The following is a 15632-nucleotide window of genomic DNA, read 5'->3' on the forward strand; positions in this document are numbered from 1 at the left end:
TAATCGCTTGTAGCGTAAACACTTAGCGACAGTTGCTAACAACAATCACATGACGCGGGAACGGCAGTGAAACTTGATACCACAAACAAATGAATAAAAACAAATACAAATACACAATCCAACAATTGTGGACAATCGTGGCCTGCACAGTCACCACGCTATGAAATAATAACATAACATGACAAGTTTTGTGAATGATTATTTATGTAGTGACCATTTTTGAGCCACTGATTGAGCCGGACGTTTCATTTTTTTGGTTATTTTAAAATATCGGGTACCCGGGAACATGACTTTCAATGCTTTTGTGGTGGGGGCATCGAGTGACGCACAGCTAGAAGCAATTGTTACGCGGCTTAAAATCCTGCGGCAAGTCAAAAGCAACACAACAAGTCAACACACATGACACACACACACACACACACAATGTAACCCACCCACTGCACCATGTACACATACAAATAAACATCTCCACACAACACAAATGTCAAAATGACACCCATATCTTACCACCGCAAAGCATGCTGGGTAGCTTGCGAGACACTCTCTCACAGCGCATTTGTCATTTCTCGCAGTTTTGCTGTGTTTTTGCTTGATTGCAAAACATGAAGAGAAGGTCAAAGGGGAAGAAAACAAGGCGGGGCATTCACATCCTATATTTAATGTTTTGTTGTTCATAGTTCATATGAACTAGTGCAGTGTGCAGCTTGTTTCATTAGAAAGAAGCGTCTCTGATCGTTTCCTGAGTGACTCAAGATTGCCATTATAATTTAAACCCCACATCCTTTATTCATGCACACATCATAGATGTCTTATTCAGCAAAAACTTGTCAAATCCAATTCTGTTTTTTGAAGCGGTCACATATTTATCATTCATAAACACACTTATACACTCCTGATCAAAATGTTACGACCAGTTGGAAAATGGCAAGAATTGACATTTTGCAGTGTTGGATATTAAGGAGGTCCTTGGTAGAGCTTCAAAATGCAAAAAGAGTGAGACAAAAAAAAATGGACGAAGCAACGTTGTAACAGCATTCATAGGTCAGAAAAGAGGAAAAGCATAATAGGTCCCCTTCAAAAAAAATGTAAAAGTGGCCCCTCGCATACTGTGATTTTTCAGTATGTGGCCTTCGGTGGAAAAAACACAGAAAAACAAACATTTAAGGTTCCTTTTACCTTCATTGAAGACGTGATTGTTGACAAAGACATGATGTGGCAGCAAGATCAACATGGACACCGCCATTTTGTTTTGCCATGAGTTGTTTCTTGACTTCAGTCGTGTTTCTCACCTTCTTTATCAAATGATGGCACATGCAACTTTCCATTTTGGGTTATTTTGCAGCTGTGACCAAAAGGAAAGCAGACACTTGAGGTGATAAACACTATTGAATTCAAAAGATAACTCACGACAAATCCTTATTGATCTCGCTGCCACATCGTCATCTTTGTAATAGTCTTCAATCCAGGTAAAAATTACATTAAATGTTCATTTATCCCTTTCTTTGATCATTTATATGCATTTCAAAGTGTTTTATGCATGTAAAACTATAATAGTAAAACTATAAAAACTTCTTTTGTTTTAACATTTTTGCCTTTCTGGAACGGATTAATTGTATTTACATTGTTTCTTATGAGAAAATTTTATTTGGTTAGAGTCTGACTTTCTGGAACAGATTAATGATGCAAACCAAAAAATCAGGCTGCCAGAAGAGAAAGGAGAGGGAAAGAAAGTGAAAAGTAGGCGGCCAAATGCTTACTAATTTGTAAGTTCAACCCAAAGTTCAGCACATTTTGATTGATGAAATATCTGCCGTTAGGGTGTGTGTGTGCCAAGCAGCAGCTAACGTAAGCCTGTCACTGTCACTCCTCGTCACACGCTCCTTCGCTCTCAAACAGAATCCGTTCAACGCTGGGAATACTAATACTTTACTCCACCTCGCTGTTGTGCGTAAAAGGTGCCGACGTATGGGGGGATAGAGCTGCTCCGTCTTCAGGATGCTGTTGTGTTGTGGTATTTGTGTTTTTAGTTTTGAGCTAAAAGAACAACACAATTCAGAAAGTAGACGAAATAAAACAATTTAAGGATAGACTGTAACAGTGGTTCTTAATAGGAGGACCATATCAAAGCTTTTCCTTTGGCCTGTCAAAGTCACCCAAATAATGTAAACCATTGAGTGTATCTTGAGAAGTGCTGGTTGGTGCAGTACTTCCTCTGCTTGACAGGAGGCAACAGCAAGGCGTTCAATGTCACAATGAAGCTGCAGTAGAAGAAAGGCACCATCAACTCTAAAAAAAAAATTTTAAAAATTGAGTTTTAACAGTGTCTGGGCGAAAAAATATGTATTTACCAAAAATGCAATGGCGGAAGCCGATGTGTTTACTCTGTAACAAAATAAGCATTGTTTTGAAAGAATATAACCTGTGGAGGCACTTCCAGATAAATGTGTTAATTTCAATTTTTGAGTTTTAATCTTTTAGTCCTAGGTGAAATGAAAATTCCATGGTTGTAATTGTTACATGATTGAGGTACTGTATAGTGATGATGATGAAATGAATTTTGGATAACATTTTTTCTTTTCTTGATTGACGATTTCATCTTTGTTATTGGAAATTGGACACAAAAACCTATTGAGTGGCTCTGACGTTCACTGCAATTGCATCCTGCAGTGGACATCATTAATGATGTGCTTGCAAAAATACGACCCGATTTCTGCTACACAGATAACATTAGTTCCTAATTATAGGAACTAAGTATAAGAACGTTCCAAATCCAACAAAAATAGTTACCTTTGGTGTCCGCCACTGTCGCGCTTGTTAATTAGCGTTGTATGTGCCTTCAACGCCTTATGTTCTGCTTCTAAAACACACCAGTTGCAAAGCAAGATGTCAGGCTACAGTTATGGGGCTATGGGTTAAAAGGATCATTGGGTCATGTCGTTAATATGCAGGTCACATTATGTAAATGGGGCGTTGTTGGCAGGTTGTGGAGGTTTTTTCAGAAGGGCTTATAGGCAGAATAGGTGTATCCCATGATGTGCATTAATGAGCTGCCTCTTTTTATCTGTTTTTATATCTTTAGAATGCACAGAAAAAAGAAATACGTGCGTTTATGTTTCACATAAGGATTGTGGATGATGGGCAAAATTCCCCAAAAAGTGCAGTGTTCCTTTATCATTGTACACATACCTTTTTACATGTTTTCTATGATGCAGGCGTGATTGAACACTGTGTCTACCGAGAAAAATTCTGGCCCTTGGACAAATGTAATTGAGGACCCCCGGATGACAGTGTGTGTGTATGGAGGAAGCAGGGGTGGGTTTAGGGTAGGATGGTGGGCCCTTCAGGTCGCTTATGTAGGGGGGCTACGCCCCTGCCAGGGCCCCTGCTGGAGTTGTCTCGAGCTCACTTGTGACCTGAGTGAGGAGAAGTGCTATACAAGTAGAACATGGATGGATGGATGGAAGACTTTCAATTGTTGCTTTTTATTTTAGATTTTATCTCTGGAATCACATCAATCTAGTGAATATATAATACGTTTTAAAACATTTTATCACGTCGTTGTTAATATTGCTTGTGTTCTTTTGGCACAAATGGATATCCACATCTGAGACATTGAATCCCCACCCACAGCCAACCGCCAACTTTTCAGCTTTCCACTCAGATGCACAAACAGCTTGCTTGTCTCCAACACTTATTCTGTTTTTGGACCTCGTAACTTGATGAGCAACAGTTTGCCCGCCTCTCTGTGGAGTATCCCCATCTCACCTCTCTAACTGACAAGATGCATGTGCAGACGCAGTTGCCATAGTGACAGTGTGGCGGCTGGTGAGACGGCGGGGTGTAAGTAGGTTGTTGACGGGTGAGCGCGCGGCCGAGAGGCAGCATGGCGGCGTGGCCGCCGAAAGGGCTCATTTTGAAGCTTGTAATTTTTTTGGAGGAGAATTAGTGGAGCTCCCCCGCACTTCTCACTGAATGAAACAGGAATGCAAAATCTGTGACATATTCAAACACCCGCACTCAACGCACACAAAGACCTAAACAAATAAACACATTCACACATTCTCCCATACACATCGAGCAACGTGGCATGCATACACGCAGCCACGCAATTCTCGCCTCATTTGACAAATATTTAGTTGGCACAGACACACATTCAGTATCCACAACTGGTGCTGTCTCTGTCAGCTTTTGGGTGGGTGGTGACCAGCTTTGACTGTCACTGGGGGAGCGAGCACTGCCGCCTGTGGGAGTATTTGTGTGTCTGTTGCTGTCTGAGTGTGTGAAAAAGAAGGGCCAGGGGGTTGCTTGTGGGGAGGTGGTTAGTAGTACACTTCTATAGAATACCCGTGGGTGTCATGGGGGTGGTTCATGAAAGTGGTACAAAAACACATCTCCATATTCCAATCATCACCCGAGAGTCAGAGATGAAAACTATCCAGCTGTGGGTGAGCTGTGTGTGTATTTAACACATAGTGCAATGCCTTTGTTTCATTAGCTGTAAGGTGTATTTTTAGCCCACATGTGGGAGTAATGTGTTTGAATGAAACAAGTAAGTTGGGTAGTTTCAGTCCCACCGCAGTGCACTCAGGTAATGACTAATTAGCCATGGTGATCAGAAGTGTTAGACTGCTAAGAGTTTTGACCTTTTTAAAGTTGGCTCTACGTCGGATGCCAGCACCAGACATTTGTTTGTTTGTCTCTTCCTATCTCATATACAGTATGTCCTCTGTTTTCTAGGTGAGTGGCGCTTCAGTTCAGAAGAATCCACAGTAATCTGACAGTGATGCTGTGTCGCAGCCTTTGCTTCTGTCTGTGCCCCTCATTCTCCCGTGAGGCCCATGTGACCTAGCCTACACCCACACATAGGGGGCCCCCACTGCCGCTGGAGCCCACCCATGAATCCCATCCCCGACCGCGGCAAAGAGTGCCTCCCTCCCAAGAAGAGGGAGTCTCGGCAAGGGTCGTCAGAACACCAACTTCCCCCTCCTGATGAATTTAAGCCCCCTGTGCCGCTTCGGAGTAGGTCCAATGCAGGGCGAGGGGAGGGCAGCAGGGAGGTCAGTGACAGGCAGAGAACCCTGAATACTCCTAACTCCCATCTCCTCCACACTCCTCCGCCCCTTCCCCCTCCAGCGCCCCTGCCCCTGCCACTGCCATGGCCCCTGAGCTACTCTTCCCCTGTGTCCCTTCCTCTCTTTCAAGGGCATGTAGTGGAGAGGAGAGGCTCTGGGTCTCCTGCCTGGAGAGACGATCCCCTCTCATCACCACTGCCACACCACTCCAGGTGGCTTCGAGCAGAAGGGCCCCTCTCCTCCCTGTCCTCCACTTCCTCCTTTAAAACTCCCTTCCCAGCTGATTCTCGAGAGATGTGGTCCTACATGAACAGCGGCCGACGAGATTACAGCTCTTCTGTTTTCTCCCCATCATACTTGTTTGGTCATACCGCTCTCTACCCTCAAGAGCCAAGTTTAGCTGAAGCCAGACAGAGGTACTTAGGAAAGAGGCCCAATGGGTTGGATGGGCCAGGCAGCAGGACTGCCTCTACCTCCAGGCCTTTGCTCACAGGAGATTACGGACATGATAGCAGCAGAACCAGATTGGACACAAGTCCACAAAGCTCCCATACCAATGGTGGACGGAGACAGCAGGAAGATCTGACACCTGAAGCCCAATCCAGGGGTTCATTTTCCTCAGACTCTAAAGCTCAGGAGGTCCATGACTCACATTCCTCAATACAGGACAGACATCGGCAAGAAATACCAACAAGCCCTCATCCCCTGGGACCAGACCCCAGGGTAGGTAGAGGGGGGTTACTGGACGCCGTGGTGGCCTCAGGCACTGAAGCACACATCTACTACTCCTTGGGATCCGTTTGCCAGCCAAGCCCTAAGGCTTCCCAGTCCTACCCACCCTACAGCCCCTCAGGAATACCACTGTACAACCTGCAAGTAGAGCCAGGCCCAAAGAAGCACAATCCAAGGAACTCCCCCCAATCGTCCCAGGATCAGCTGAACAGCCATGACAGGTCACAAAGAGATCATGACAGAGACCAAGACAAAGACAGAGACAAGGACAGGGAGCGAGGTAAAGAAAAAGACAAGCACCTGAAACATAACAGGGATCATGTTCACACCTCACCCCCTGCCCTTCACTCGTCTCCCCCTGCGCTCCTACCTCACTTCACCAAGGGTTCACTCATTGAGCTGGCCAGCGGGCAGTTGAAACAGGTGGAGGATCTACGGACAGAGGACTTCCTGAGGAGCGCTGATACCTCCCCAGAGTTCCACCTGAGCACCTGCACAGTGCTGCTCATTTCTCCCAGCAGTGCACAGGGCATCAGCCACCTGCAGGTCCATCTCACAGACCGCAACACTCAGGTGAGCTGCTAAAAATTGTCAAGTAGTTTAATGCTGCCTGATAAATTAATCTTGAATTGTTGGCTCAGGCTGCAAAGAACTTCTCCAGATCAGTTTAGATAATCTTTCAAAGTAAAAAAAAGCCGTATGTCTATTTGAATGTGTCACCCTGTTCTGCTTTCATCCAGGAGTTACTGAAGGTCTTGGTGGAGTATCCATTCTTTGTCCAGGGCCAGGGTTGGTCGTCTTGTTGCCCCCGGAGAACCACAGAGCTCTATGGCCTTCCCTGCCGCCAGCTCACAGAGGGGGATGTTTGCCTTGCTCTCACCCCTACACCCAAGCAACCCCACCGGACACATGCGCGTTCCTCCTCCAGAGTCCAACGCGCACACCACCTGTCCAGGGCTGCGGTGGGAGGGTCTAGCAGCTCGAACAGGGAGAAAATGCCACCTCCTCCGCCTCCTCCCCCTCTTCCTTTACACCCGCCCGCTACCGGGCCACAGCACGCTCTGACTGCAGAACCTCAGACTGAAGAGCCCGCACGCCCTCGTAAACGGCGCTGGTCAGCCCCTGACACCCTTCCCTCAACAGGAACCGATGAAAGTCTCATGGATTTACCTCAAGGCTCCAAGCTGATGAAGTGGCAGTAGAAACTTGCACATGCACACATGTTGACCTACAGTAAGCACATGTATACGCTCCATGTCTCTGTTGTGCCCACTTGGGTTGCAGGGATGGAATAAAGAACAATCAAAAATTACGGGTGTTCACACTGCTGCCCTAAGGCTTAACCTTGTCTACTTGTTGCACCCCTCCTTTCATTTCCTTTCCTCTCCTTGCCTTCCCTTCAGTTTCCTTTCCTTCCCTTCAGTTTCCTTTGCTCAACAGTGACAGGAGCAGCGTCTGAAAGATGTCTGGGTGGCTCTTTACAGACACACTGAAGACATTAGTGAGACAATCAAGCACTCGTCTGTGTTCACTCTGTTTATGTAATGTCCGTCCCACACACATATTTACCGACAGTGTGTCCTGCAGGGTATCGATTTCAATCAGTGTTATGAAAGTAAGCGCTATTGAAACATTGCAGATATACGTATATACATAAAACAAAAATTGACTTAATATATTACATGTGTACAGTGAGTATGCTAAAAAGATTTAATGCAATTTTTTGTCAATGTCCAGATACATTGTGTTCATCTTATTTGTTTCTTGCTTCTGAACCATTGTCAAACCGGGCAGGCAAGATGAATGTAAGAGTGCAAGCAACTCTTCGCCTTTTTTTAATCTCAACACCTTCAACGAGTTGTTTGTCAAGGCATTACTCTCCGATATGTTCTTAACATTATCTCTGAGAATGGGAGAACACTAATGAAAACCGCGTATGAGACAATCACGCCCACAAGGACAGATGTGTACCACATAGCCTCCACACTGTATTTCCATTAAAAGCTGAATAGTGGAAAGATTGCAGTAAAGGCTGAAGAGTAATGGTGCTAATAACACATTGGAACAGGATGCTTTGTGGATATGCGCAACCCCCGTGTACTGTACACTTGTGTTTCCATGTCATTGTCGCGTACTGTATATGTCTGAAAGCAGGGAAAATGATGAAAGTATTTTAAACTCTGATACGGGTATCTCCTCTGATTCAGCACACTCTTTCACTTTAGTTTTTGTGACAAAACCATACATGTTAATTATTCCTTCTAAATGTCATAGCTACAAAATGTATATTTTTTAAAATTGTGAAACTGTTATATGATGTTCGCTAGAAATAAACGGAAAGAAAAAGCTTCATAAATGTAATTATCGCTGCTGATTTATTCCCAGCACTGGTTGAAAACAGCTTTGCAAAACACTTGATTTACAACTTTTATTAGGTTACAAAAATATGCAAGTATCTTGTCTGGTTGAAGAGAAATGCAAAATGCAATACCGTGGAACCTCAGTCAAACACTATCCGTTCCTTGTTCGGATAAGATTTTCTTTTTCTTGCAGAAGGAGGATACTTCATGGAAGGTGAGTCACATAATGATTTATCAATCTCATTTTTTTAACACTCTCAGCTGCCATATAAGCATAAGGAGAAGTTAACCACAGTTCATAATAAACTTAAAAACAATAAAACGTGGGGCGGACGCTTCCTCACATATGCGCCTCACTATTCCATGCACATTTCATTCTTATTGTTGACTTTGCATTATTGTGCTCAGCAACCAATATAGAGTTGTGTGTACTATTTTGGAACTTTCAAAAAAATCAGAGCAGAAGTTATTTTTTCCTTTGCCATCACAAAGACAAAGAAAAAGCAAAACCCAAATAGTTTAACCCAGCGAAGCATTTGACTTCAGAGGCTCTACAGTGCTAAAAGATCACAGATTTCCCATACAGAAACATATACAAACATTTCTCTTGGAAAATTCTGCTCTTTGCTGTTTTCCATGGCAGTAAAAGGAAGAAATAAACCTTTGGCTGGTTCATAACGGCCTCCCTGCAGCATGGACTTTCTCAGCTTTCCCATCATTTGTGTCGGGGCCGTCGGTGGTGTTCTTCATCTCCTCCAAGCTGAATCTCTGCAGCAGATCCACCGCAAACATGGGCACCACCTGGACAGAGCAGGAGGACAGTGTTGAGCACAGTCAATACTGCAGCGAACTCTATTGGTATTTGCAGGTACTACAACTAATTGCAAGTTCCTGGATTGTCGGAATATATTTTATGTAAATGATTCTTCGTCACTTTTCCCACCTGAACCATGACGAGCTTCCTGGTTTTAGGGGTTGCTGGGTCCGGGTACTCCTCTCCAAAGCAGAGTTCTATCCTATACAGTGGTGGTGTTCCCTTTCCTTGAAAACAGCTCTGAAGATCTGTAAAACAGATGCTCAGATTATTCATATATTGAGCTTCTGCAAGCAATGTAGCACAAAAGGATACAGATACGAAACCCATTGTGTTGTCCAGGTGAAGTTCAATAAATACTTTTACACAGAATTATTTCAATCTGTTCAATTACCGTTGAGAAATTTTGAAGTATCAAGCAATTTCAAGGTCTTCTCTCGCTCCAATTTGTTGGGCCGATCAGTGTGTGGGGCCATGGGGCCACTCCAGTACACCCTGCCCTGGCAGAACCGCTTGATGAACACCCCGTCAGGGGCAACCCATAAGAGTACACCCCTTTCCAGATGGCACAGAAGGCGGTTTATCGCTTCCAACAAGTATGACGATGTGTGTAAGGAGTTTGGTGAAGGAAAGGAAATCTGTTGTGCGGTGCAAGGCCCATATATACGCTCACTTCCTACAGGACCACGACCCTGCACGATAAAGCACCCGTCTGGACTCTTAGTGGTACATCTCATCACACTGTGGCCGTGGTACAACAATGTCACTTGCATTCTAAAATCTGGGAACACAACATACCATTAGCATGCTTTCCAGTGGTATGTTAATTTTTGTTCTTTGATCTGACTTACCTGATATGGTGTGAATAGAGCTGCAGAAGGTCAACAAAGCAGAGTGCTGAGTGGGACTTTTTTTCCCAGTCGGCTCACAATACATATGGTCCCTTATTAGCTCATCTAAGGCACAGTGGAAATCCAAAGTCAGCATGTTGTCAGGTGTTCTTTTGAGAGAGTGATCCAATCAACTAAAGTGAATCAGCTTGAACCATGCCAACATACAGTGTATACCGTTGAAACCAGAAGTTTGCATACACTATGAAAAAGACATAAATATTTTTTTCTGAAATGAAATCAGACTCAACTTTTCCTTTTTTAGGTCAGTAAGGATTACCTAAATTATTTCCATTTGCAAAATGTGCAATTACCCGAGAGAGAATATTTTAGAGAGTTTTTATTACTTTCTTCAAAGTCAAAAGTGGGCACCTTTCCAGGTCTAAATGATAGCTTACTATGTTGTTGTTCTTCTTCTGGTTCTTCTTGACAGGCTTGAAATGATTCCTTTTAAAACAAACCAAAAACGGTTAATAATTGCACCTGCAATAACTGATCCTGACGCTCCGTTGGCCAAGTTGTTTTGCACATTATTCCAAACAAGCAATGTGCTTTCTTAGATTTTGGACAGTACCATAATCATCTTTGTAGCTTTTCACTGACACAGGCATAGACATCACTGCCTTGTTTTTGTGGTCGATAAAGTTACAAACCTCGATTTCTAGGACACCGGGACTCCTTGGCGATGCCTTAACTTGGATGGTCATGCTATCCTTTGTCTGTGGCGACTCTGTGAATAACCAAAAAGATGGAGAGCCTCATTAACCCAGATCAAATATACGTACAGTGGTGTGACAAAGTTTTTGCCTCCTTCCCGATTTCTGATTTTTTTGCATATCTGTCACACTTAAATGTTTCAGATCCATCCATCTTCTATGCCGCTTATCCTCACTAGGGTCGCGGGTATGCTGGAGCCTATTCCAGCTGACTTCGGGCCACCGTGCGGCCATGTTTCAGATCATCAAACAAATTAAAGTATTAGTCAATGACAACACAACTGAACACAAAATGCAGTTTTTGAATGAATCTTTTTATTATTAAGGGAGAAAAAATGGTCCAAACCTACATGGCCCTGTGTGAAAAGTGATTGCCCCCTAAACCTAATAACTGGTTGGGTCCCCTTTAGCAGAAACAAATGCAATCTAGCATTTGCAATAACTTACAATGAGTCTCTTACAGCGCTGTGGAGGAATTTTGGCCCACTCATCTTTGCAGAATTGTTGTCATTCAGGGACATTGGAGGGTTTTCCAGCATGAAGCACTTTTTAAGGTCATGCCACAGCATCTCAATAGGATTCGGATCAGGACTTTGACTAGGCCACTCCAAAAGTCTTCATTTTGTTTTTCTTCAGCCATTCAGAGGTGGACTTGCTGGTGTGTTTTGGATCATTGTCCTGCTGCAGAACCCAAGTTGGTTTCAGCTTGAAGTCACGAACAGATGGCTGGACATTGTCCTTCAGGATTTTTTGGTAGACGGCATAATTCATGGTTCCATATATCACAGCAAGTCTTCCAGGTCCTGAAGCAGAAAAACATCTCCAGACCATCACACTACCACCACCATATTTTACTGTTGGTATGATGTTCTTTCCTGAAATGCGGCATTACTTTTATGCCAGATGTAATGGGACACGCACCTTCCAAAAGGTTCAACTTTTGTCTCGTCAGACCACAGAGTATTTTCCCAAAGGTCTTCAAGATCAGATCATCAAGATGGTTTCTGCCAAAATTGAGACAAGCCTTAATGTTCTTTTTGTTCAGCAGTGGTTTTCATCTTGGAACTCTGCCATGCAGGCCGTTTTTGCCCAGTGTCTTTCTTATGGTGGAGTCATGAACACTGACCTTAACTGAGGCAAGTGAAGCCTGCAGTTCTTTGGATGTTGTTGTGGGGTCTTTTGTGACCTCTTGGATGAGTCGTCCTTGCGCTCTTGGGGTCATTTTAGGTTAAGTTATCTCAGTTCAGGAGGAGCAATCACTTTTTCACACAGGGCCATGTAGTTTGGGATTTTTTCCCTCCCTTAATAATAAAAGGTTTCATTTAAAAACTGCATTTTGTTTGTTGATTGTTCAGTTGCGTTATCATTGACTAATATTTACATTTGTTTGATGATCTGAAGCATTTAAGTCTGACAAACGTGCAAAAAAAAGGAAATCAGGAAGGGAGCAAACACTTTTCACACCACCGTATATGAGATATTCTTGTTGTCTTTACCATCTCGCTGGATGCGGTATACTTTATAAGGTTCAGAGATGTCCAGCTGGCTGAGTTCAGGGACCATTTGGAAGTCTGTGCTCTTATTAAGTGCACACCGCAGACGGGTCTTCCACACGGTGGGGTTGGCTCGATCCTTTCCCTCCCTGTGTTTGCCCTTGTGCAAGGCCCAGGCCTAAACACAGCAGTGGAAATATGTCAATGTCAATTGTCCACAAAAGTTTGTCTGTCAGGGGGGTACTCTTACAGTCGAATAATTGATTATTATTTCATTTGATTGTTCTATTAGATTAAGCAAACTTTGAATGGCATTGTTTCAATTTGCCATTGCTGACATACTAAATGTTTTCTCGGTTGTGTTGTGTTTTGTGAGACTAAAGTTCAGTGATCATCTAAAGGATTCCCTCCACAAGTGCATTTTGCTTTTGCTTTACCTATTTTTATGACACATAAGGGTGCCATTGATTGCAATAAGGGAAAATGTGATGTTGACTCTAACTGTTTTCACCAAGTAACTAAAAAAATTGTCTGCACAGTCAGGTGCGCCGTATAGAGAGGGAGGTAGGGGGAATTGCCCTGTCAAAAAATAGATGAAAATCAAAAAATAAAAAGGAGGTGGCGGTCCGATGTGATTTTTTTTTTCCATGGGGCCCAGAATTTCTGGAAACCCTCATGTGTGCAGTTAATAAAGGTTCTGCTTTAAATATTATACAATTATTATTCTATAAGGGTGACAGATTAACTCTGCATGGATTCATAATGCTCATTAAACAGCAGAAAAAGAGAAAGAAGAAAAAACAGCACATGGCCAGTAATGCTAACCTGAGCCACCATATATCACGTATCCACTTTTCATTCATTCATCATTATTTCATAAAGTTATAGTTATACTTTACATAGTTTGATTTATATATGTTACTTTTTATTTTTGTTTTATTTGATCATATACTCTTGCGAGATTAAATTCTCTCAACCGTGACAAAAGTTCAACAAAAAATGAAACACAAGCCTTGTTTGTTTATGTATCTGCTATATTTCAGTGTTTCAGTGAGAGCGCTGTTTACGATTATACCTATTTTCCTCAATGAAGGCAGCCATTTGTGCCGGTGTGACCCGGGACACTCTGTTGCAGTCAAATAAAGCAACTTTGGTGCAGAATGTGAATTTAATATTGAAGTACTAATGCAAAGTAGTTACTTTTGAAGTTGTTGGCTGCCAGTAGTGAGCATGTAAAAGAAGCTTAAAGGTGACCTTGAAGAGAGCAGCATCGTCCGTCTCCTTGTAGTCCTTCTTGGCAGCATGCTTCCAGGGGATCCGGAACATGGTTTTCTCCTCGTCTTCCCAACGCAGGCCCTCAAACGCACCACTTTCCACCTGAGCTAAGAGCCACTCTTTCAGGTGCTTCTTGTGCCCTTCGTTCATCTTCATCACACGGTAGCAACTCCAAAAAAAGTCCGACTGCCGTCAGACGGCCATTCCGCTGTCAGATGAAGTTTACAAAACTAAAACTCAAAGGGACCACCAGTTAGGTTCACGTCTTATGTAACCGAAAGCGAAAGTTTTGAGCGCGCTAGATACTTTCGGTTTCCCATGCAAGTAGAACACGTTTCTGTTTAATCATTTCCAACACGCAGAACTCCAACAGCAGCGTCTTCTGTGCCAGCGCGACCTGCTGCAGTACGTTTTCAACTTAATTTTACAGATACAGACATTATGGTACTTGTGAATCATAAAATGAATGTTAGAAGAAAATGAGGGAAGAAGAGAGGCATGTGGGTCGAGATATGTGCGCACACAGTGGCGCTAAGATTCACCTTGAAACTTTGGTGGGGTTTTCCCCTCAAAGGATGCTGCGGATGTTCTCAACAGCCGCAATGAAAAATTTGATAAAACCAGAAAGAAAGGGTTGTAGTGTTGGACCACTAGAGGGCGGTATGAACGTGCTTGAGCGGAACAAATCCAGAAAAAACATACAATAGAATACAACGTTAAATAAAATGTATTTATTAATTCGTATTTGTATTGAAGAACGCATGTTTATTATTATCCCAAAATTTTAAGTTGATAATGAAGCTTTTTTATAGTTAAGTTAATTACAGTGGAACCTTGGTTAGCATCATTAATCCATTCCAGAAGGCCCGACTCTAACCAAAACATATTCTCTGATTAGATTTTCCCATAAAAAATAATTTTAATCAAATTAATCCAAAAATTCAAACACAAAACACGTTTTTATAGTTTTACATGCAGAAAACAATTCGAAATACATCCATCCATCCATCCACTTTCTATGCCGCTTATGCTCACTAGGGTCACGCGGGTATGCTGGAGCCTATCCCAGCTGAGTTGGACAAGAGGCGAGGTAAACCCTGGACTGGTCGCCAGCCAATCGCAGGGCACATATAGACAAACAACCATTCACACTCACATTCATACCTATGGACAATTTAGAGTCGCCAATTAACCTAACATGCATGTTTTTGGAATGTGGGAGGAAACCGGAGTACCTGGAGAAAACCCACGCACGAGGGGAACATTCAAATTCCAAACAGAGATGCCCAAGTGGAGATTTGAACCCAGGTCTTCCCGATCTCCTGACTGTGTGGCCAACATGCTAACCACTTATTCACCATGCGGCCCTTCAAAATACATGTAAGTGACAAATGAAAGGGATAACTTAACATTTAAGGTTACTTTTGCATTGAGAGGAACCAGATGAGGTGGCTCGGGTATCTGGTCAGACTGCCTCCCGGACGTCTCCCTGGGGAGGTGTTCAGGGCACGTCCGACCGTCAGGAGGCCTCGGGGAAGACCCAGGATACGTTTGAGAGACTATGTCTCTCAACTGGCCTGGGAACGCCTTGTGATCTGCCGGGAGGAGCTGGATGAAGTAACTGGGGAGAGGCAAGTCTGGGCTTCCCTGCTTCGGCTGCTGTCCCGATCTCGAATAAGCGGAAGAAGATGGATGGATGGACGTTACTTTTATATTCATTGAAGACGTGACGATTGGCAAAGGCAGAGATTTGGCAGCAGGATCAACACAGACACCATCTTTGTGTTCTCAGTTGTTTCTTGAATTCCGTACTGTTTCTTACCTCAAGTCTCTGCTTTTCTTATAATCACGGCTGCAAAATAGCCCAAAATGCAGCCAAAGAAAGCTGCAAGTGCCACAATTTGGTAAAGAAGGTGAGAAACACCATTTCATTCAAGAAATAACTCATAAAAAAACACAAACATGTTGATTGTGCGGCCACATTGTCATCTTTGTCAACAATCACGTCCTCAGTTAATTTAAAAGTAACCACAAATGTAAATTTATCCCTCTCATTCATCACTTATATGCATTTAGAATTGTTTAATGCATGTACAACTAGAATTGTAATGGTACAAAAAAAATGTTCTGTGTCGACATATTTGAGAATCGTGACTGTGATAGTAAGCAGAGAATTAGGTGCCAATTCGACACCTTACCCCTCGTTTTACCACTTACCCCTAGGTTTTGCGCGTTCACGAGAATCAAGTGGTGTCCCAATTCTCCCAGTGCTAAGGGGTA

At 43.2% G+C, this 15632-nt stretch overlaps 2 protein-coding genes across 6 annotated transcripts in view; one reads left to right on the plus strand and one right to left on the minus strand.

Annotated features, from left to right (window-relative positions):
• zmp:0000000926 (mediator of RNA polymerase II transcription subunit 1.1) overlaps positions 1 to 8542 on the plus strand; it is a 30559-nt gene extending 22017 nt beyond the window's left edge. For all 4 annotated transcript variants that reach the window (XM_054772626.1, XM_054772635.1, XM_054772640.1 and 1 more), the window contains 2 exons: positions 4738 to 6377; positions 6545 to 8542. In XM_054772626.1, coding sequence (XP_054628601.1) covers positions 4896 to 6377; positions 6545 to 7006 — 1944 coding nt within the window. In that variant the 5' untranslated portion in view covers positions 4738 to 4895 and the 3' untranslated portion in view covers positions 7007 to 8542. The remainder of the gene's footprint in view (positions 1 to 4737; positions 6378 to 6544) is intronic.
• On the minus strand, positions 8179 to 14539 carry irf10 (interferon regulatory factor 10). 2 transcript variants are annotated; one of them, XM_054772678.1, is made up of 8 exons: positions 13332 to 14539; positions 12081 to 12255; positions 10522 to 10598; positions 10267 to 10315; positions 9830 to 9934; positions 9652 to 9759; positions 9108 to 9226; positions 8179 to 8965 (listed from the first exon to the last, which is right to left on the minus strand). In XM_054772678.1, exons 1-8 carry the CDS (start codon positions 13506 to 13508, stop codon positions 8837 to 8839), a joined length of 939 nt encoding a protein of 312 aa, XP_054628653.1. In that variant the 5' UTR covers positions 13509 to 14539; the 3' UTR covers positions 8179 to 8836. The 2 variants fall into 2 exon arrangements, with proteins under 2 accessions (XP_054628653.1, XP_054628647.1); XM_054772672.1 differs by having other exon boundaries at positions 9373 to 9759; positions 13332 to 14530.
• Positions 14540 to 15632: the final 1093 nt, after the last annotated feature.

This window comes from Dunckerocampus dactyliophorus, chromosome 1 (genome assembly GCF_027744805.1).
Source record: "Dunckerocampus dactyliophorus isolate RoL2022-P2 chromosome 1, RoL_Ddac_1.1, whole genome shotgun sequence".
In the NCBI taxonomy this organism is placed as follows: Eukaryota; Metazoa; Chordata; class Actinopteri; order Syngnathiformes; family Syngnathidae; genus Dunckerocampus; species Dunckerocampus dactyliophorus.